This window comes from Myotis brandtii, unplaced genomic scaffold (assembly GCF_000412655.1).
Source record: "Myotis brandtii unplaced genomic scaffold, ASM41265v1 scaffold628, whole genome shotgun sequence".
Lineage (NCBI taxonomy): Eukaryota > Metazoa > Chordata > Mammalia > Chiroptera > Vespertilionidae > Myotis > Myotis brandtii.
This window is the reverse complement of record NW_005370403.1, coordinates 318,379-340,809: the sequence shown is the minus strand read 5'-3', so window position 1 is coordinate 340,809 and position 22,431 is coordinate 318,379. Positions and strand designations below refer to the sequence as shown.

The following is a 22,431-nucleotide window of genomic DNA, read 5'->3' as shown; positions in this document are numbered from 1 at the left end:
AGGAGCGAGTCCTGAGCTCAATGCCTGGAGATCGGGGGGAGGGAGATAGCAGCCAGTAACTGTCATCAGGTAACCCCTGGGAAATTCCCATCTAAAACAGTAAAACAGAAAGCCCTCAACCACTTCCCAAATACTTTAAGGGAAAAAAGAGCACATTGGCCACGTTAAATTTTTATTTTTTTTCCTCCCCCATGTCCATAGGCCCAATCAGAAATAGGTCACTTTAGCTAAGGCAACGTACATCTCCAAATCATTACGTGGAAAAAGCAAATCACACAGAAAATGACAGAAACCATCCCTAAGCTTCAATCTTGATACTTCCCCTTCTGTTTTCACCAAAGATCAAAGCGTCCGCACATAAAGCCCCAGTGTTAGCCAGGTGCGAGGGCTCACTAAAAAGCACGCGTTTGGTGCAGCTCTAGGTGTGCGGTTGATGCCCCAAGTCCCACCTACACCTGAGAGAACCCTGAGACGAAGACGACAGACCCGAGGCTGAGGGGCTACAACCCAGCTGGGGAGTCAGAGTATCACCCACATTAAGATATAAATGTTAAACCTGCTGTGCTTTTAGCTGCCAAAATATGGGTAACACCTGCTACTCTCAGCCTCAGCCCCACCTACTCTTTCCTCCGTGCTCCTGTGCACACCACCGAGAATAAAGCCAGGAAGCAAGAAAAGCAGGCTCTTCTCACTGCCGTGAGCGGCTCAGAAGCTGGGGGTGGCCAGGTGGCCAGGAATGAAGGCATGATCTTGAACCCACAAGGGCTCTAAATCCAAGCGTCTCGACACTCTCGGCCGCCTCCCTTTCTATTTTTCCCAAAGCCTCACGCCTCTCCTGCAAGGTATTCCGTATCCGCTGCAGCTACAATGACTCCTGGTCCTCTGAGTAGCTAATTGTCTTCTTTCTCTCACATTTTATCACCAGCTTCTCAGTTCTAATCTGCAGAACCACCACGAGGACTAAACCAGAAAGTGAATGAGGCACCGAGAGGAGGGCCTGTTACAAGAACAGCTCAGTCAAGGTCAGTCCTCTGCTCTGCCCTAATCAACCCACAGATTTTCAAAAGCTCTTTCGAACCAAATAAAACGTCCCTGATGTCAGCCTCTGCCTACGCTTCTCCAGCTCGTCAACACCTCGGCAGTTCAGAGAATATAAGGCTGGTGTTAAAACAGTTATGGGAGCAGGAGACACAATACTGTTCACTCCACTTATTAAAATGGAAAATGTACCGAAAAAGAAGCAATGGCCTGTTTTGAAGGTAGCTCTGTAAGTCATCAAAACTCTTATCAAGAAAGTCTGCATTCATCTCGTTTCTGTTACTGAAGAACGAATGTGTCACAACGAAATGATCCAGTGAGTGATCGTTACCAAGTGGGTGGCCCACACAAGACGTCCACCGGCGATGCTAGTGCTGATCCAGTGAGTGATCGTTACCAAGTGGGTGGCCCACCGGCGATGCTAGTGATGAGGTCGGGGTGCACTTACCTCCAAAGGCGAGGTGCAAAGGAATCCTGTGAACTGCAGTCACATTCGAATAGAATCAGGTTCATCCAGTTAATGAGCATAAAAGAGAACAGAAAAGGAAAACTTATTACACGTGTTTTCAGCAGGAGCACGTCAAGTAACCCCAAAGTCTACACGTAACATCAATGCTCTCGTACATAGCACAGCCATCCAGAGCACAGAAGGGCAATCTGGCCCACAGGGGGCATCTGACTACTTCAATTAGATTAAGTCTACTTTTTTTTTTTTTAAGAATCTGTATAAAAACAAGAAAGTCCTAAAATATCCTTTGAAGTTTCATTTCACAACCCTTGTATAAGAAAGCGCCCGCTCTAAGGGAAGAGGTCAGCATCTGCCTGACCATAAATGCCACAAAGTCAAGTAAACGCCAAGCAAAGGACAAGGTGTAAATCAAGAGGAACCGAGAAGAGAGAGAGAAAGTCAAGAGCAAAAGAGGAGGTTGGATTTGATTGAATCCCAGAAGCTCTGGGTTTAGGAGAAGCAAAAAGAAGCAATCCAACGTATTAAAACAGTCCCACTTACATGAAATATTCCTAATAGGAAATCTCTAGAGACAGAAAGTGGAGGAGGGTTGCCTAGGGCTGAGCTAGGGGGAGGATGGGGAGTGTCTGCTAATGGGTAATGAAAATGTTTTAAAATTAGATGATGGTGGTAAAATCATTGATTGTACACCTTAGGGGTGAAATCTGTAGTATGTGAATGATATCTCAAGATATTAAATAAAAGCTCCCTCCCCACCCCCGCCAGTTTTGCTCAGTGGATAGAGCATCGGCCTTCGGACTGAAGGGTCCCAGGTTCAATTCTGGTCAAGGGCACATGCCTGGGTTGTGGGCTCGATCTCCAGTAGGGGGCATGCAGGAGGCAGCTGATCAATGATTCTCATCATTGATGTTTCTCTCTTTCCCTCTCCCTTCCTCTCTGAAATCAATAAATATATTAAAAAAACAACAACAACAAAAAACTCTCCCCCATCCCCAAACAGGCTAGATGAGCCCGAGTGAGAGGGAAGTTACTGCTCCACTTGGTGACAGTCACCCTGTTCAGCTTCTCCTTCCCCAGCCACACGCATACCTTTCCTCTCTGCTCTTTCTGACGTGCACAGAAGCTTACAGAATGCTGCCTCCCAGCATTTAAACAAAGACCCGTACGTTCTTGGGGAGGCAGTCATGCACAAATGACAAAGCCAAGTGCAGGTTCGCTCTGAGCCCAGGACTTGACCTCGCCTCATACATATGCATAATGGTGACTCATGTTTTCTTAGATGTACTTACAAAATCAACATTTCAAACCCTTTGAGTTACAATAATGATGATATACCCAAGTAGCATAAACTCTTATCTTTCTAAATGCAAATTAACTACGAGCACAGCGGGTCAGGCCTGCTCCCGAGCCCTGCTGGACTCTCCCTAGCCGGCACTCACAGGGAACACAAATGATTTTATTTTCTCTTAGAGATACACACAGAAATGTTGCACAATGAAATTACATGATGTCTGGGATTTTCTTAAAAATCATTGAGGGGTCAGGAGGGAAGTAATGGGGTGAGCATGTAGATAAAACAAGACTGGCCATTATATTTTACTAGTGAGGACAGGAGATGAGTATTTGAGAATTCATTATACGAATCTCTCTACTGTGCGAATGTTTCAAGTTTCCATACTAAAGTTTAAAAAACTATATCATGTGGTGAAGGCAGGGGGCGGGGCGGGCTAGAAAGAGTCAATGGGGAATAAAAGGGGGCATCTGTAATACTTTCAACAATAAAGGAGGGAAGTAATGGGGTGAGCATGTAGATAAAACAAGACTGGCCATTATATTTTACTAGTGAGGACAGGAGATGAGTATTTGAGAATTCATTATACGAATCTCTCTACTGTGCGAATGTTTCAAGTTTCCATACTAAAGTTTAAAAAACTATATCATGTGGTGAAGGCAGGGGGCGGGGGCGGGCTAGAAAGAGTCAATGGGGAATAAAAGGGGGCATCTGTAATACTTTCAACAATAAAGATAAAAGTAGATTTAAAATAAAATTTTAAAAAAACTGTACCAGACACTTCCTCCCCCAAATACTAAAGTAAATGTTACTGAAATATTACTAGTACACGCCAAAGCCACATAATTAACTAGTATCCTATAGGCTCTCGATGCCAGGGAATACCAAAATACAGAGACTATAAGAATGTTTTCTTAAATTATATCAATATGCAATTCGATTATATTAACTGTTAAGACAACTTTCTGAAAGTGCAAGGTATAACAAAATTTTAAATTCACATAACGCTGACATGAAACAAGTCACTGTACAGAAATTTAACGTGCAAGCTTTGTTGTTGTGGGTCCTTTTTACAGTAGCCCAACATGAGACAGACTGACTGCACACTTATAGGTACCACTTACACACTTGGTCAGACCAGCTCCAAGCAAGACCACATATGACAGGTTCAGGTGTTGCCAATAGCTGTTAATATTATTAGTATTTTACCATTTTTAATATGAATGCAAACCTATGAAAAGAACTTTGAAAAAGTATTTTAAGATTTGTTAGCTAAAATGTGCAAAGGACAATGTCATATTTATCTGTATGTCCCCCAAACCTACCATACTGACTGAAGCATGCTAGGAATTAAATGTTTACACAACTGGTTGAATAGAAGAATCACACTCATCCATAGCTGAGGGGAGAAATATGGGAGCCATTTTAACCCCTAGAGTGCCGGGGAGCGCGATCGCGCTCCTCCTGTCTTTCCCCAAAAGTGCCGGGAGCGCTATCGGCAATTTTTTTCCCTACTAGTATTTTATAATACAATCAGCAAACAATATATGTCAAAGATGAAAACAAATGTAGTAAAGATTTCCTTAAGTTTTTGAATATGTAACTTCATTTACTTGCGATTCATAATTTTTTTCCTAAACTGCTGTAAAATCAGCAAAAATGCCTTGGCAATTTTAGCACAGTTCCTAGGATATTGGTTGGCACTCAAAGGGTTAAAAATAAAATTTTGAATGATTTCTAAAATGTCACAGAAAAGCTTTTATATATGTGTGTGTAAGTATGTTTATATACACATATATACCTCTATCTTATACTTCTAGATCTACACAAATATATTCCTATTTTTACACATTCTTCAAGACAGAATTATGCTCTGGGTAAATAATGATGTATGTTAATACACATCCTGTACAACTACTAGCTGGGAGAAAATCGACTGCTTTTTCATCATGCAAGCAGCTCCCTAAAATTACCTGGCGTATTAAATGAATCACCACAGCAAAGCCACACACTCTCCTTGTTTGGACCGGCCGTCAACGGGCAGCACTGTTCACTTGTCAAGTCCTCAGGAGGAGGCCGTAGAGCATGAGGCTCCTCAGGCTTAACGGGGAAAGCAGACCTAATTACAGCAGCTCAGGACCAAAGGCGCTCGCGCCAAGATGATTCCTATCACGTGAGCTTTGCACCCACTCAACGGTGCTTACTCGTTGGAGGCAGATTTCTCAACACTCAGGAAATTAACGCAGCTTTTACTTATAGAAAAACAACTGTCAGGAGTTCCGGACTTCCTTTGAATTTTCCTTTTCCTTCACGTCCCACGTTTCAAGAACACAGTTTTCTTTCTGAGTAGTTTTCCGGTGGCTGCGACTTCTCTCCAGCTGCTTCTTAGGAACAGTCAGCTCAGCTGCGGGTCTTCCCCACGAGTTCCTGGGCACCGCTCCGGGCACTGTCCCAGGCACTCTGCTGGGCACCGTGTATTTCTCCTGACTCCAGTAGAGTATTTTCACAAGTTGGTGTAATAGCACAAGGTACACTACAGGTTATGGGAATCTGATCTAGTGAGTTCTTCAAAAGCAAGTCCCTCCATCACCAGAGCGCAAATCCAGAAACATCAGTTCCCTTGTCTTCAGTTCCAAATAAAGCAGTTAAGAAATACACATATAAATCTCCCCTGAATAATACTTTTATAGGTTTTATGTGGTATAAAAGTAACTTAAAGACTAAAATTACATGCTGATGAACCAAACAGAATGGTTTGAAATATTACCTCTTCCTTTGAAAGGACTAATTCTAATTTAATATTAAAAATTTAAACCTATGTAATCTTTTAATTCAAACAAATATTTGAAATAAAACGGAAAAACAAACCACCAAAGAAAAACATAATTCTGACTGCAAATGCTGGCTGGTGGCCCTGACTGCCGACTCCTACCGGTGGTCTTCTGCACCCTAGCAGCCAAGGTGCAGTCATCGTCATTAGCCAAGCACCTTCCCCTTCATTTAACCCTTACAACCCGCTCACGTTTACCACGAGGAGCCTGACAGGAGGCAGCTGAGGGACCGGACTGGCTCAAAGCCACTCAGGCAGCAGTGGGAGCTGAAGCTAAGGCAGGATGCCTGCAGAGTGCACACTGCCACGCTGGATGGCCTCAGCCCTCAGGTCATGTTCTCACCCAAAATGTACGAGGCTGTAAACATAACAAGCATGTTTGGTGTCGTCTTCATACCACTCAGTCTAAATGATTTAGCACTGGGCACACCAACTTCATGCAGTTGGTTAATCAAGAACTGACATTCAGCCCTAGCCAGCTTGGCTCAGTGGATAGAGCGTCAGCCTGCGGACTGAAGGGTCCCAGGTTCGATTCCGGCCAAGAGCACATGCCTGGGTTGCGGGCTCAATCCCCAGTAGGGGGCGTGCAGGAGGCAGCCGATCAATGATTCTCTCTCATCATTGATGTTTCTCTCTCTCCCCTCTCCCTTCCTCTCTGAAATCAATAAAGAAATATATATATAAGAAAATGATAAAGATTTCTTATTAAAAAAAAGAATTAACATTCATTTCATGCCACACACTCCACTTCATTCTCTCATTACTCAGCTTTCGAGAAACAACACAGGTATGTGCATATTAATATACTAGAGGCCCGACACACGATTTCATGCACAGGTACAGTCCCTAGGCCTGGCCTGTGATCAGGGCCATCTTCTCCGGCTGCCCACAGCTGGCCCCACCCCCGGTTCCCCATTCACCATCGGGGAACACCAGGGGGCAGCTCCTGCATTGAGTGTCTGCCCCCTTGTGGTCAGTGTGCGTCATAGCAACCAGTCATTCCACTGTTGGATTTGCATATTAGGCTTTGATTATATAGGATATGTTTATGAGAGGTCAATTATCAAGCTACTCTAGAACTTCAGACATTCAAACCAAAAACAAAACCCCCAAAGAAAGCACTAAAAGGTGATAAAGGTTGATGAAAAGCATTCCGACGCTTGTACCCCCTCACACAAGGATCCCTCCACTTCCGTTACCTGGCGCTCGTTTCCAGGACAGTTACGAGCACCAGTGTGCTCCCTGCACCTGCCCTCCTCCTCCTTAACCCATCCCTGCCAACCACCATCTCGACTCACTCACTATGCCAACTGTTCATGACCATCTCTGATCACCTCCTGTCACCCCGAAGTGCCCCACCAGAGCAGGGTCTCAACCTGCTGACTCACGTGCTACCTACCAAATGCTTCTCCAGCAGCACCTGGCACACCCTAGGGGCTCCATAAATATTTTAACAAACACATTAAGAGACCACGAGGTAGCTCGTTTCCAGGACAGTTACGAGCACCAGTGTGCTCCCTGCACCTGCCCTCCTCCTCCTTAACCCATCCCTGCCAACCACCATCTCGACTCACTCACTATGCCAACTGTTCATGACCATCTCTGATCACCTCCTGTCACCCTGGAAGTGCCCCACCAGAGCAGGGATCTCGACCTGCTGACTCCCGTGCTACCTACCAAATGCTTCTCCAGCAGTGCCTGGCACACCCAGGTGCTCAATAAGTATTTTAACAAACACATTAAGAGACCACAAGGTAGAGAGGGAAAGCGCTAAAACTAGACAAACTAACACAGTAAGAACTGACATCAAAAAGAGAAAGGAAGAGGCTGAAAGAGTCCATTAGAGAAAAGGCAGCCGTCTGCGGGCACTTGCACAGGAAACACAAGGGCAGGGCACCATCAGCAGACAGTCCTGCTCAGCACAGTGAGGAGGCAGAGGACTACCATGCACTTGTGAAGGACTGTCACTGCACATGATGAGAACATAAAATCTTGGCAATAAAGATGTTTCAATTACCTGGAAAATTTGCTTATGTTGAACATCTCACTCACTGGGGTCAGTTATTCTATAGACATTATTTAGGCCACTGTAACTTCGTCGGATGGTGAAATGTGGCCCAGTAGAAGGCACCTTAATTTGTAGGCATCACTCTGCCATTGACCCCCCATTATCTTGGACAAATCGCCTAATTCTCCAAATAGGGGAAGTCAATCTACACAACCACTAAGTTCCCTTTGTCTCTAATGTATGATGCTATGATTTTATGATCTGAGATGAGTTTCTGGAAATTACTGACCAAAATAAACTTTAAGGAAAAATGTTCCCAGTGCTACTTAACACAAACCCTTTGGCATCTCCCCCAAATTAACATTATGCTAAGAATACAATAGAGCCTTTACTCTAACTTATTTAAGTGATTCAAAAGCTTTGATAAGTTAACTATTAGTAAATGTCTCACACACCTTAAGAGAGATTAGAATACGAAAGTACCCTGACTTAGAAGTTGCTCATAAAAAGTGGGTTTTTTAATTAAATTAAACCGATCATGGCCTAAGCCCTCTACTTTATTCAGCTAAGTTAGTCCTGGCCTTAAAAAATATATAAAAAATACTTCAAAATGCTCAGAGCTTGCCTTCATTCACATTCTGTTAATTGTATGAGTTAGATATTTATAAACTAGTGCATGCCTATGTACATGACTGGTTTGTCTGCATACCTGAAGGAAATGTCAGTCTGATACAGTGATCACTTTCTAAACGTAAGTTATTATTTTCATATACGCAGAGAAAGACTACTGAGGGGAAATGAAACTGAAAGCGTCTGTAAGTTCCAAAAAATTTAAATCTTTCACAAGCAACGAATCATCTGTAATCATCATATTCAACGCCTCAATGCAAACTGCTTCTACCCAAGGGCAGAAGGAAAGCATTTATCCTACATCCCAGGCTGTGAATACAGGGCTGTATCCCACACTGGCAGGGCGGACTGGGATCAAAGTGCAGACCTGTCCTGGAGCCAGGGCGCCACCTGCTGGCTGGAGCCATGCACAACCCAGTACCCCATTAGCTCCGGTGTTTCTCCAGGTTAGGGCAGACCCAGGGTGACTGACCACATACGCCTCATGGAAGACTACCCTCCCCTAACTCAGTCCCCCGAGGAGTGCAGGCCTCTTACATCTGCATCGCTCACAGGAAGTGCTCTCAACTCTGTAGCAAACAGTGTCCAGGAAGGCACAGGAGCTGGGAATAACCTCCATCATGGTAGGAACATCTGCAGCAGGGACACCTCCTTACACAGAGACACAGGCTTGATGCTGCCGATCAGTGTGCCCCAGTTTAATATCTTGTCTAGGGAAGATCCTGCTCATGAAGCAGGGGTGTCCCTCCAAGAGAAAGGAGCCAGAAAGCAGCGGCATGAGGGGTTACAGGCCATAGGAGCAGAGAGCTACTCAGCACCCCCAAGAATTGTTACCCACTGCCAACAGCAGTCCAAAAATATCAAATGGGAAATTCCAGAAATAAACAATCCGTAGGTTTTAAACAGCACACCACTCTGAGCGGTGTGAGGAAATGGCGAGCCACGCCGTTCCACCCGCCCAGGACGTCAATCATCCGTGCCCAGCGTATCCAGGCGGTCCATGCTCCTCCCTGGTTATCAGGCAGGCCAAGCTCCCATAACTTGATTACAGCACGCTGTTCAACTGCACCATTACTGTTAGCTATTGCTGCCCATCTCCTACGTGCCTAATCTATAGATTAAACTTCGCACAGGCATGTGCAGGAAGAAGCATGGCACCTGCAGGATGTGGTGCACCAAGACTGGCGATAACGAGCACGCAGTGATGTCTGCAGACTCGGCCTGAGGACAACAGATAAACACGCTTCATTCAGGATCCTGAGCAGAACACTGAGTAAGAACACATCCTTTTCTCTGAGGATTTAAAGGTTGACATGTATAACACATTTTCATAATATTCAGACATACACACTGAAAGTAGAGTAATACACACTCCACTTAGCAGATAAAAAAAGTGGCGTAAGAAAGTTCTATTGCTTCTGCACACACACGCCCAGCACATAGGAACACGTGGAACGAAGGGTACCTCGGTCTTCCCACACTCCTCGGGCGGGTCCTGGTGGATGGCCATTTGATACTTGACATATAAAGAAAACGACTGGCTGAGGGACGTCTTGAACTCTGGGTCCTCAAAGGAGACAGGTACTAACCTCACCTTCAGAGCAAGGAAGATACAAGCAAACGCGATTGAAACACCTCCACCTGATGACACGCTTCTGAAGGTGAGGCTAAGGAAGATCTCCGCAAGTCCCCTTCCAAAGCTCAGCACTGGATTCTCCAGGAAGTGAATCATCCAGGGAGGAGTGACGGGCACAGACCTGAAGCACTAGCTTCACATTAATAAAGGCCGACATTGATCTTCCTTTGTTTTGGGTTTCCCTGACCCACCTACGTTGTTTTCTGCACACCCTAGAGTCAATGTGGCTGCTGATGGCCATGGCCGCTCCCTTTGTCACCACGACATAGTAAGTGCTTTAAGCTTTTTCCTCTTCCAGATTTTTCCTGGGTAATTTGATTTATAAAGTTACAAGCAATAAGACAGGACTTTTGTTCAAATACTCTATCTTACTTTACTTTTCTAACTCTCCTGAGTCTGGGCAGTGTATTAACAGAGTAAGGCAGCTGTTATGAATGAACCCTTCTACACGTGACTTGAAAATGGGGAGAAAGCGTATTAACCTGTTGGGCAAAGTATGCCTACCATAAAATGTAAAGGTTTTTTGCATTTTTCTCAAATATTTTTACTTAGACCTCTATTATTTTTAGATAAATGCATCTAAAGATAGTGATTTTAATTAAAGATAATTCATTTTGTGTGTTCCTTTTCCACTTTGAAATTACACGACTGGCACTAGGCACAATTTGCACTTTCAGAATGTCCGTCAATCCAGTTCTCTCTGCAGATATGCTGCAAACGGAATATAAATAAAATGCACCACAAGTAAACCGATAGTTCATACAGGGGTATCGAGTGGAAGGGAGAGTTCCGTATGCACAGAACGCTTGGCCTGCTGACCTGGCTGACAGTTGGTTCATCAGGTGAGTGGTTGTGAATAACCATCTGGTACCGTTTATAGACCTGGTACGACTCCAGCATTGTGGCTTTGAACTGAGAACTTGGTGGAGATGATCTCACCACCCTCACCTTCAGAAGGAGTTAAAAACAATGTCCATTAATTCATTTGCTTATTCCATGGAATATGCATTAACAGTTACTCCCACCCAAAAAGAACCAAATGCTCCAATACAAATATTAATGCATAAATATGTAATATTTTAACGTTAAAAATCTACCAAGTTAGTAAATAAATTTAAAAAGTTATTTCTCCAACTTACAGGCTCATTAAGAAGGCAGAGGACCCTGTCTCATTCTAAGACTAGCTGAAGTCTACGACCCAATTATGGAAGCTGCTCTCTTGTAAATGACAGGATACTTCTGACACGCAGGGTACAAACACAAATACACACTCTTCCATCCTAGCTGTGTGCAGCTCACCTGCGCTCAGTCAGTCAGAAATTCTGGAAATGTGAATATGTTTTTTGGACACTCTGATGAGTTATCGCTAATGCTAAACTTACCACCTTTTCTTATGAGTGTAAAAGACAACAGAGTGCTCCTATTTTATAACACGGCTAAGAATGCAGACTAACTCAGATTTCCTTCACTCAAATCTTAACGTCACCGTCGTGCTCAACATATAAATTAGCCTGAGTACCTTAATTTACTCATATATAAAATGAGGAAGAGTTAAAAACAGTAATTGCAAGCAGCAATGGCTAACATTTATTTTAATATTAATTATTTACTAGCCAGCCAAAATGTTAGCAAAACAGGATAGTAAAACAGAAAATCAAAGCAATCTAATAAAAAGGCATATGTCACGTATGCCTTGAGAAGTAATTCTTCTACGAAGCAAGCGTGACAGTGGACAGCAGGTCTCTGTCCGTCCAGGGGCCATTACATTAAAAAGCAAAAGCTGCCTACTGTAAACAGCTAGGTTAAGTGTGCTGGTACCCTGAATACCTTACTATTTATGATCAAAAGATAAATGACTCCTCATAAAATATTTAAAGTAGCGTGTTAACTCCTTCTTTACCGGTTGGGAAGGAGAAAGTCAGTAACAAAATCAGAGTGGCCCAGGAAGTATAGAGTGAAGCTGTTAAAAGTTACACCTGGTAACATTGTCCTAAGGTTCACACTGTGTCAAAGTTAGCTTTTAATATCAAATCTTCAGTGATAGGAGATGTTCTTAGGTGACATTAAGCTATGAACTCAAAGGCTGAGCAGTTACTAATCATTTATGAGAATATGATAGTATCATTATGGCTGATTTAGAAAACAAGGTATAAATACCAAACGGATACTGAAAAATCTAGACTTAATCTGGAATGTAAATCAATTTGGGAAAAATAGCAGGAACACTCTAAAAGTGTTCCTATCATGCTAACCTGGCTTGGGGGAGTAACGAGAAGTTTATTACGCAGTACGACTCAGTACTGCTTCAGTACTCCCTCACTGCTGGCCTGCACAGGTGCTGCTGCTGCTGCTGCTCGACTACGGTCAGGACAACAGAATAGCGACAACGGTGATGCGCCTCATGTGACCTGTTCGCCTTTACTATCTAAACCAAAGCTGCCACAAGTGCAAGTTAAACAGGTGCTTTTTGCTTTTTTTCACTTAACTACTAAATTTCAATCAAAGGATACAGAAAGCCAAAGACTACGCATCATAACATGCAAAAACCTGGAATTGCTTTGGTAACTTTAGTCAAACTGCCTATTTTTTTAATCTTAAGTTTCTCTCAAGTAGCAGCTGACTTAGTAAACACAAATGCCCCTCCATCCACTTTAATTCCCAGTTTACACAACGCATCAATGGGTTAATATAACCTCAAATGAAAACATACAAGGGAATCCACAAAAAAACAAACAATAAAGCCAAACAGAACATTCTATGTTCTCCAAAGTACCTCTAACTTATGTGACGCATCCTCTGGTAAAGATTCAAAAATTAACTCTTCCAGCGATTTCGGCTGGTTGGGTTTGGTCTTTGGTTCCCGTGGAGCCTGGAAGCCCTCCGGCCCTCCGGCCGGGCTCTGCTGCATGAGCTTTAACCTCTTCCTCTCCTTCCGGATTTCCTTTGCTTTCCGACACGGAGGCTTGCTCAAATCTGCCCCTTTGCCTAAAAAGAATTTCAGAATATTAGACCAATCACAGTTGACTCTGGAAATGTTTTCTCAAGTCTCAAAGACGCTACAGAACAAATCCAGAAAGACCCAGCTGTCAGGTGTCTGAGAGGGTCCTGGTGTGGAGCCGAAAGTCAATCTTAAAATTCTACCTTGGAAGCAAGAACTGCTGGAGAAGGTAAAGAGGCACAGAGCTTTCCAGCTCTTATTGTGGAAAATCTCTGTTTAAAAACATTTACGTCCTCTCTGCCTTTGTGAGGAGAGAGAACATAATCAAGTACCTTTTGCTCAGGACATGGCTGCCTCAGGCCCACACCTCTGAGCACTGGGGACACAGACATGCTCAGCCTCAGGTAGAAAGATGTGCTGATCCCAGAGCACACTGGGGCAGGTTCTCAATGAAAAACACCTCTACCTGGTTGACAGCATGTCTCTCCCCACCTAACTGAGGAGTCGCATTAGTTAGCTCTTCAGCGGTTCTCAACCTGTGGGTCGCGAACAATGAAAATACAACCTGCATGCCAGATATTTACATTATGATGCATAACAGTAGCAAAATTTCAGTTATGAAGTAGCAACGAAAATAATTTTATGGTTGGGGGTCACCACAACATGAGGAACTGTTTTAAAGGGTCGCGGCATTAGGAAGGTTGAGAACCACTGCATCAGAATTTTAATCAAACCTCTTTAAAATGTAAAAATTTTAACTATCTGGGACCCCATAATTCCACGATCTCACATATTGAAAATGACCCTCAACCTTATACCAAGCTAGACTCCTCCTGGCATCCATTTCCCATATCCTTGCTATGGGCCAGTGTAATAGTAACAGCAGTTCAAGAGTAATCGTCATCATAGAAACAGTAGTACCAAAAATGGGAGATATCTGTAATACTATCAGTACAACAAAAATCATAAGTACCATCAATTATACGTCAGTGACTCTTTCAAATGAGGGGAGGGTACATGGAAGTTCATTATAATATTCAGTCTTCATGTGTCTGTTTGAAATTCTCTGAAATGGCTTTTTAATCTGATACACAAGTAATTTTTATAATAAGAAATTAAAAATAAAAGAACTAACCCTATCACTCTAGTAAAAGTTGAAGGAAATTATCTGAACCATTCAAAGTATTTTAATGGCTTATTCTCATTTTTAGGATAAAATCTCAGACCAACATCAGTTTAAATGCCATGAAAGTCTTACATTAAAAAAAACACACACACACAAAACACTTCAACAAAAAGTTTTCTGTGCTTTTATATATGTAGCAAAGAAAAACTAAAATAGTACTGAATAGTACTAAAAAGCCTTTGTTCTTAAGTATAAGAACAAATTCAAGAATGAAGCATAAAAATCATCCAAACTATTTTTATAAAATTTTAAAAGAATTATATACACATACATGCACACAAGCACATTATATACCCATTTAATGCTTAATAAAATTTTTAAACTTAATTATTTTTATAAGTGAAAATACAGAAAAAAAATCTTACCTTTTTAAAAGTGAAATTAAATATCAAAATCTCAAATTTTTTAAATTAAAATTTATTACGATTACCTAAAGAAAACTAATGATAAACAAGAATTTTATGATGTCTATATACTGTGGACATAATACCAAAAATTACTTTGTCTCACTTAACATCAAAAATAAAAATGTTTAGCATATCTTTTCACTAAAAAAGTTTGGTTCTCAAGCCTCGAGGGCCCTAAGGTAGTAAGAAGAAATGGACCTCTTTTCAAATGTGTTTGGGGATAATAAGGCTATTTTCAGGCTTACTAAACACTGGTTTTAAAAAGATGTGACGTGTCCATCTAAACCCAGGCAGTAAGCTGTATACTGTAGACTCAGGAGTCACTCGCATTTGCAGCTGATGAGCGGACCCGGGTAACACCCCAGCACAAAGAAGGGCATCTGACAAGACGTCGATGACATCGGCGCTACCTGGCTTCGGAGCTGTGTGCACGTCCACTGCGTGGGACGGTTCCCCAGAGCCCAGCTCCTCGTTTTTGTCCTGGGACTGAATAAACTCGTCCGATTCCTCTTTCTTTGTGCTTTTTCCTTTCTTCTTCACTTCCCTCTCTAAGCTCTCTTTGAGGTTATCGCCGAGCTTTTTAAGGTCACACTGTAGATCCAATTTATTGATTAGCGCCATGTCCCCGGCAACGGCATCCTCCATGCTGGGCTCCATAGGCTCATCTACAAACAAGAAAACAGCCAAGTCCATCAGCCGGACACGGTTAAGGCACATAAAGGGGAGCAATGTCCCTTTACCCTCCGTAGCAGAAGCTCCTGTGTGTCCACAAATCCACCCTCCCGCCCTCCCAGCAGCAGAGCGGCAGCCAGGACTAGGGCAGCCCAGCCAGGGCGCGCACTGCCATCCCTGCAAGTTGGGACCAAGTTCCCTCCAACAAAATATAACCAAACGGATATATCCAACGTTGCCTCCCTTGTTTTAAAGGAAATATGTGCCCTGAACTTCCATCCTTACCCCTCCCCACTGGCAGGATCAGTAAAAACCAGAGCGAGCTTGGAAACACATGGAGGGCGGCCGGAATGGCCAGCCTGGCAGAGCACCCGACTGCTGTGCGAGGGAGGAGCAGACTGCTGTCCTCGTTTAGTCACTGCATTTTGGCGTCTCTATGTTACAGCTTTTACCCTAATGAGTACATCACTCCTATTAACTAAGTTGCAGACATAAGTAATTCAGAAAATTATACAAGTCAAATAAAGAACCGAACATAAGAGCTACATGAAAAGACAGGCAACCAGGGAGGGGTAAATGGGAGATATCTGTAAAACTATCAACAATAAAAAACATACATATTAAAAATAAAAAGGGCAGGCAACCATCAATTTACAAATGAACAGCATCCTCAAAGCTTATCTAAATATTAATTTTTGTAACTCAGAACAGGATTCCCAGCCATTGGAAAGTTTGTACATTGACTAACCAACAAAATCTAACCTGCAAGATGATGAACGGACAATAAGCAGCAGAACTAAGCCAACATCCTGAGGCTCCCAAAGCTCCAACTGCCCCTGACCTGAGCCCTGCCTGGTCAGCTCCAACCTGTCCTGAATCCTGGTCCATTATGGACAGTGCAGGAGGGCAGAGAACGTACCTGTCTCGCTGGCCACTGTCTCTCCAGTGCTTACAAAAGGGCCTGGGACATTGTAGGCACTCAAAGCATACTTGGGGGAAATTAACAAGCAAAGACTGGGGTGGGAGGCTTCCTTCAGGAGCATGAAGAATGGGTGCATTCTCAATTCTTATATATGTTATTTAGGCACTGCCTATAAGAAAAGGGGTTTTTTGTTTGTTTTTTTAAGTAACAAAACTGGAAATGCAAAGTATCTGTAACCACAGTTAATTAAATGTTACTAATTATCTTTAAGAAATTCACACATTAAAAAACAAAAAAAGAAATTCCCACATAATTCAAAATTGGTCAGACAAGTAAGAAACAGAATTTCAGGCAATATAACTTACTAAAGTCATCTCACTTAAACAGAAAATCCACGCCCGACTCAACAGTCACAGTGACTGCAATCGCATGCAAGTTGCACGTGAGCACCTAGTCTCCAGAGACAACACCCCTTCCCGTTTCCTTCAGGATATTACTGGGACCAAGTAAGAGAAGAGTTGTCAAAGCACCATGACAACTACGATTTCCATAAACTCCACAACATTGTATCTCAAAAATGACCCTCACTCTCACATCAAGCAGGACTCGCCCTGGCATCCATTTCCCATGCCCTGATGTGGGGCCAGGGTAACCGTAACAGCAGCTCGCAGTAACTCGTCACAGCAACAGCGGTACCTGCTGTCGTAAGGACCGTTCCCTGGCGGAAAATGAGAACCTTGGAAAGAGACATCATTTTAAAGTAAACAGTTTTTAGACCCCATCTCATCTTACCCTCACAATTTCCTTTGGAAATTTCCCCTTTAGCCAGAAATTTCAACATTTTTTTCAAAACCTTCTTGTGAGATTTTGATGGCTGAAACTGTAAAGATCGGCACCTAGGAAAGCAAAATAAATATTTAAAAAATGAACTCAAACTCTGAAGAAATAAACCAGTTATGGACAGTATCCAGTATATTGAGGCAAAGCTTATGCCTGGGATTTCTGGATAAAGTCAAGGCTTAACATAGCCTCTAACCTCACCTCACATCTCACTAAAACTAAGGATTAGTAGACATAATACACTAGGAAACAGATGGGAGAAATGCTGGGAGCTGGGAAGCGGAAGTACAAGGGTAGCTGACTGAGCAGACCCAAGAAAGTCAACCCTGAACCAACTGTGAGCAAAGCCCAAAGGATGCCCTACTGCTGGTCTCCGCATCACCCATAATGCCTCAGGGCTAGTGATACCTGCATCACACACCACAGGGGACATGCAAGAAGGTGCATCTACAGCTCGGAAGAGCCCCTGGAAGGAGGTTCTGGAAGCAGTTGGATGTCGGGTGCCCTCCCCCGCCCTGCACAGAGGACTCCCTCACAACCCAGTAGAAAACTGCAGTTTCAGTAAAGAGAGAAACAGCCTCTTCCACGAGGGCTGCAAGCACGCGGGGAGCAAGGGACTGAGACCTCCTGGAGGTGAGGGCTTCTCTCCAAATGTGATCAGACCTGAAAGCACTGACACGGGGGATCCCCAAAAGAACAGCCCAGCCAGACCCTGACTCAAAGCCCACAGTAAGCAAGACCCGCACGGTACACGGATCCCCAAGGGGACCCTGGAAAGCTGGAATTGCCAGACACTCGAGGAGGGCCTGCTACAAAGATAGGCATCAAAAAAACTGAGCGACCAGGCCAGAGAGAGAACATCTTTTCATATTAGGATGTGGTGAAGGGGGCAGAGGGTAAACCCAAAAGATTATGAAAAACTGAACACTCTATAGGAAAATAAGACTTTTTCGTTTAAGTTTTCTAATAAAGGAAAGTGGACTCTGAATGCATGTGGCAGCTCAGGTTTGAGCCCTCCTGCTGCTCTTCTTCCCCCAGAACCGACCTAGCACTGCCGGAATGCAGGCACGGTGGTAAGTTATATGCTAGAGCAGGGAAAGCCCCGAGCCAAAACCTATAAAAATTTGATATCTAAAAGTAATTTGAGTATTTACCAATATTTCATGCTATCACTGCCAACATTGCCAAATGAAGAGGATATTTTTTCATATATTTATACTAGAGGCCCGGTACATGGATTCGTGCACCAGTGGAGTCAGCCCCCAGGGATCAGGCCAAAACCGGCAGCCCGACATACCCCGAGAGGTCCCGGATCGCGAGAAGGCGCAGGTCAGGCCGAGGGACCCCCCAGTGCATGAATCTGTGCACTGGGCCTCTAGTATGCATGTAAGATCTTTGGTTAACCTCTTCCCGCCCTTCCCTCCTCCCCTCTGAGATTCATCAATCTGTTCCATGTTTCCATGCCTGTGCACTGAGCATCTGCCCCATGGTCAGTGCATGCCACAGGCACCAAACAGTTGCTTAGGCTTTTATATAGATAGATGTGAACCAATTAAGCACTACTAAAAGCTTCTGATCACCACATGAATATAGCAGCAGTATGTGGAAAAGCCATAACTCATTTGCTCTTCCTTATAAAGAATGTCTACTTAGCCCTAGCTGGTTTGGCTCAGTGGATAGAACATCGGCCTGCAGACTGAAAGGTCCCAGGTTCGATTCTGGTCAAGGGCATGTACCTTGGTTGCGGGCACATCCCCAGTAGGAGGTGTGCAGGAGGCAGCTGATCGATGTTTCTCTCTCATCGACATTTCTAACTCTCTATCCCTCTCCCTTCCTCTTTGTAAAAAATCAATAAAATATACATTTTTTTAAAAAAAGAATGTCTACTTAGAATGAAAATTAACATTTAAAACCAGCAAGACTCTACTAAAAAACTATAAACAATCTTCATATTATGGAGCCTCTTTCTATTGATCAAAATTCTTACCTTATAGTGTATTGAGGACAACACGTTTGATTCATCACAGGCTTGTACACATATCTCCCACTTCTAAAATTATGAAATAGTTTTGTTAATTTCTTACATATTTCTCATATATACCAAAGTAGATTACTACAGAAGCACAAACTTAATTGGGGAAAATCGCATCAATAGCACAGAAGCGCATTTAGTTTAGTCACTCTTCCTAAGCGCCATCTTGCAGCGTGGGTGTGCTGAGGCCAGAGGCCAGCTCCTCCTGCTAGACTGACCCAGGTCCTCCCCGACCACTCCCCTCAGTCACCTCCTCATCGGCACCTGCCACCCCTCCCAGGCCTGAGCTACCACCCAGATCCTCTGCGCTGGAGACGGCGGGACCCAGGCCCGCTGCTGCCTAGGACAGCCACACTTGGGGGTTCCATGTGCAACAGCACCAAGTACCCACACCCACCTGTTCCTTCCATGCTTTCTAGAGCTCAGTGAATGGCAGAGCCACGACATTGTGGCTGAAATTCAAACGTCGACGCCCTAACCCCCAGCACCCCAGACTACGTTTGCAGATCAGGCCTTTAAAGAGGGACTGGGTTAAAAAGAAGCTGCTAAGACGAGCCATAATCCAATCTGATACGCGTCCTTATGAGAAAAGAAAATGGAAACAGAGATGAGGCCCCAGGGATGCCCACCCAGAGAAGGACCGTGTGTGCACAGGGAGAAGGCAGCCATGTGCAAGCCACAGAGAGAGGCCACAGTAGACACCAAAGCTCTGGACACCTTGGTTTTGAACTTGCAGCCTCCACCTCTGCGAGAAAACACATTTCTGTTACGCTGCCCGTCTGCCGTCTGTGGCATATTGTATGGCAGCCCAAACAAACATTCAGTTCAGAGCCAGGAACTGAGGGGTCATCTTAGACTCCTCCCTCTAATGAGCGCTATTTCCTGTCAGCAATCTTTCTACTTCTAAAATGAACCTCCAGCCCTAGCCAGTTTGGCTCAGTGGATAGAGCATTGGCCTGCGGACTGAAGGGTCCTGGGTTCAATTCCAGTCAAGGGCATGTACCTTGGTTGCAGGCACACCCCTAGTAGGGGGCGTGCAGTAGGCAGCCAATCAATGATTCTCTCTAAAATCAATAAAAATATATTTAAAAAATAAATCAATAAAAAATAAACCTTCAACCTGTCCCTCCTGCCTCTGGCCACTGCTGATGCCTCACCCCCCAGCACTGCATCGTCCTGGAGCCAGTCTTCTGCCTCTTGGGTCACCCCTCAGACACGTCTCTGCTACTTCCCATTCCCGTGGGACACACAGCTGGCAGGTTCCCTTCTGCCTTTAAAAAGGTTCCTGATCATGGCACACAAGGTCCTTTGGCACCTGGCCTGTGTCTACTTTTGAACTCCGTTGTTATAAGTTTAAGGGAAGTTGTGAAGTTTCATCTGCTGTGCTTAATCCCAGGTCTCTTGATTGGCACAGGGCACTTAACTGCTCATACTATTTACGTAAGGAACTTTACCTAATAGTTACTTTAAAAGAATCCACATAAAAAATAACTTCCAAAGCAATCTTAGCCATCGAAGGCAATGCAATATGTGGGCCTTAATGGAATCCTGATTCAAATAAACCAACTGTTAAAAAAACACACATCTGAGATGAGCAGAAAATCTAAGCAAAACTAGGTAACAGGTAAAGAATTACTAATTTTGTAAGGTATAGCAAATGGTATTGTGGATATCTCGCAAAGGAAAAAGAACCCTTCTCTCTTAGAAACCACACTTGCTACAGGTACGCTGACACCTGAAATCTGCTTTAAATTATTTTGTGGGGGGAGAAGTCCACTTGGGCTGCTACCACGAAGTGCTACAGGCCGAGTGGCTTCTAAACAACGGAAATGTATTCCTCCCCGTTCTGGGGGCTGGACGTCCACGACAGGCCCGGCAGATCCGTGTCTCGTGAAGACAAGCTTCCTGGCTCCTGCTCTCCGGGAGCCTCGCGTGGGAGAAGGGCAGGGAGCTCGCTCTCACAGGGCACCAATCCCACTGGCGAGGGCTCCATCTAGGCCGACCACCTCCCAACACCATGACAACGGGGTTAGGACTGAAGCTGTACAGTGTGGTCGGACACAGACATTCAGTCCATTGCAGGGACCAAAAGGAACTGATGAGCCCTGGCCAGTGTGGCTCAGTTGGTTGAGCATCGTCCCAGGCACCAAAAGGTTGCTGGTTCCATCCCCTGTTGGGGGAGGGTAGGGGTGGGGGGGGAGGGAGGCAACTGATTGATGTTCTCTATCCCACTGATGTTTCTCTCAAATCAATAAAATTAAAAAAAAAAATTTTAAAAACACCATACTTTAAAAAAAAAAAAAGAATTGATGAAACAAGACTGCCAAAATGTTAACAATTGTTGAAGCTTGGTGATAGATACATGAGCTTCATCATACTGTACCTTCTATGTATATATTTGAAGTTTTCCTAATAAACATCATTAAAAAGAGAACAAAATCATTACATAAAGGGATAAAAAAAGCCTTAAACCTCTTCCCAACAGAAAAACTTCTTAAAGAAAACGGTGTGTTTTTTCCACTGAGAACCTGAGTAAGGGAGCAGCCTCCTGGCTGCGCTCACCTCCGCCAGCCGCGGTCGATGAGGTCCTGGTAGTCCCGCACCGTCATGGAGTGAGCCCACATGCCTGCAAGACAAGAGCGCGTCACCGCAGCAGCACGGGCTCTGCTTTTTACACTCACAGCGGTTTTGTTGTTTTAACGTGAATACAGAAGCAAAGAAAGCAAACCTAGGCCACACTGGGGGAATAAAGTTTGCACATTTTATACTTGTTGGTTTGACATAATACAAATGAAAATTATGATATATTCTCCTTAATTAAAAACACACACGAGTGATTACATTTAATTTGGGATTAGTCAACAGTCTCCGTGACGTCATACATTCAGCTCCTCGCAGCACTCAGGTTACATCACACCTTTAAACAATAATAATATCCCCAACAACTTAAGCTAGTCTCTTCAGAAAAATTAGAAAGCAAATGTTTCCTGTGCATATGAATTCTCCTGATTTCCATATATGTTTACACTGAAAACAGGACAAAAACAGAACAACATTCCTTGTAAGTACAAAAACTAAAATGCAGCATAAAAACCAGCAGTAAGGCTGATGCCTAGGAGCGGGAAAGCGATTCCAGGGCGGAAGCGTTACCGATGTGCAATAACCACAGGAAATGAAGCCCCGAGCGCACACGAGGCGGCCACTGAAACGGGTGTTGAAAGCAGCCCGGGCTCCTGTTGCAACCGGAGAGCGCATCGGGGTGCGGACAGGTGGGGGCGGCCCCGCCCCCCAGACCCGCGTCCTGCTACGAGACCCTGAGAATCACATCCGGGCCCACAGACGCTGTCCTCCCTCCGGGTTCCTCCCAGACCTCAACCCGGGCCGCTCCGCCACCGTCTTCTCGGTGAAGTTACTGGGTCGCTTACAAACCCGCTAAAGGTTAGTGAGACCCGACTATCGCTCCCGGCCACACGCGGCGGCGGCGGTCCTCGGGTCTGAGCGGGGGAGTCTGCGCCCTCAGCTAACGCCGGCA

At 44.2% G+C, this 22,431-nt stretch overlaps 1 protein-coding gene across 11 annotated transcripts in view; it reads right to left on the bottom strand.

Annotated features, from left to right (window-relative positions):
* The window catches only part of ATE1 (arginyltransferase 1), a 50,356-nt gene extending 28,778 nt beyond the window's left edge, over positions 1-21,578 (bottom strand). For 3 of the 11 annotated variants that reach the window (XM_014528281.1, XM_014528280.1, XM_014528282.1), the window contains exons 1-8: positions 21,462-21,570; positions 18,855-18,917; positions 16,820-16,923; positions 14,844-15,098; positions 12,676-12,887; positions 10,722-10,850; positions 9,732-9,860; positions 1,487-1,519 (exon numbers count right to left, since the gene is read on the bottom strand). In XM_014528281.1, coding sequence (XP_014383767.1) covers positions 1,487-1,519; positions 9,732-9,860; positions 10,722-10,850; positions 12,676-12,887; positions 14,844-15,098; positions 16,820-16,923; positions 18,855-18,917; positions 21,462-21,523 — 987 coding nt within the window. In that variant the 5' untranslated portion in view covers positions 21,524-21,570. Of the gene's footprint in view, positions 1-1,486; positions 1,520-9,731; positions 9,861-10,721; positions 10,851-12,675; positions 12,888-14,843; positions 15,099-16,819; positions 16,924-18,854; positions 18,918-21,461 lie in introns of all 11 variants that reach the window. The other 8 variants (XM_005880158.2, XM_014528285.1, XM_014528286.1 and 5 more) reach the window with 6 other exon arrangements.
* Positions 21,579-22,431: the final 853 nt, after the last annotated feature.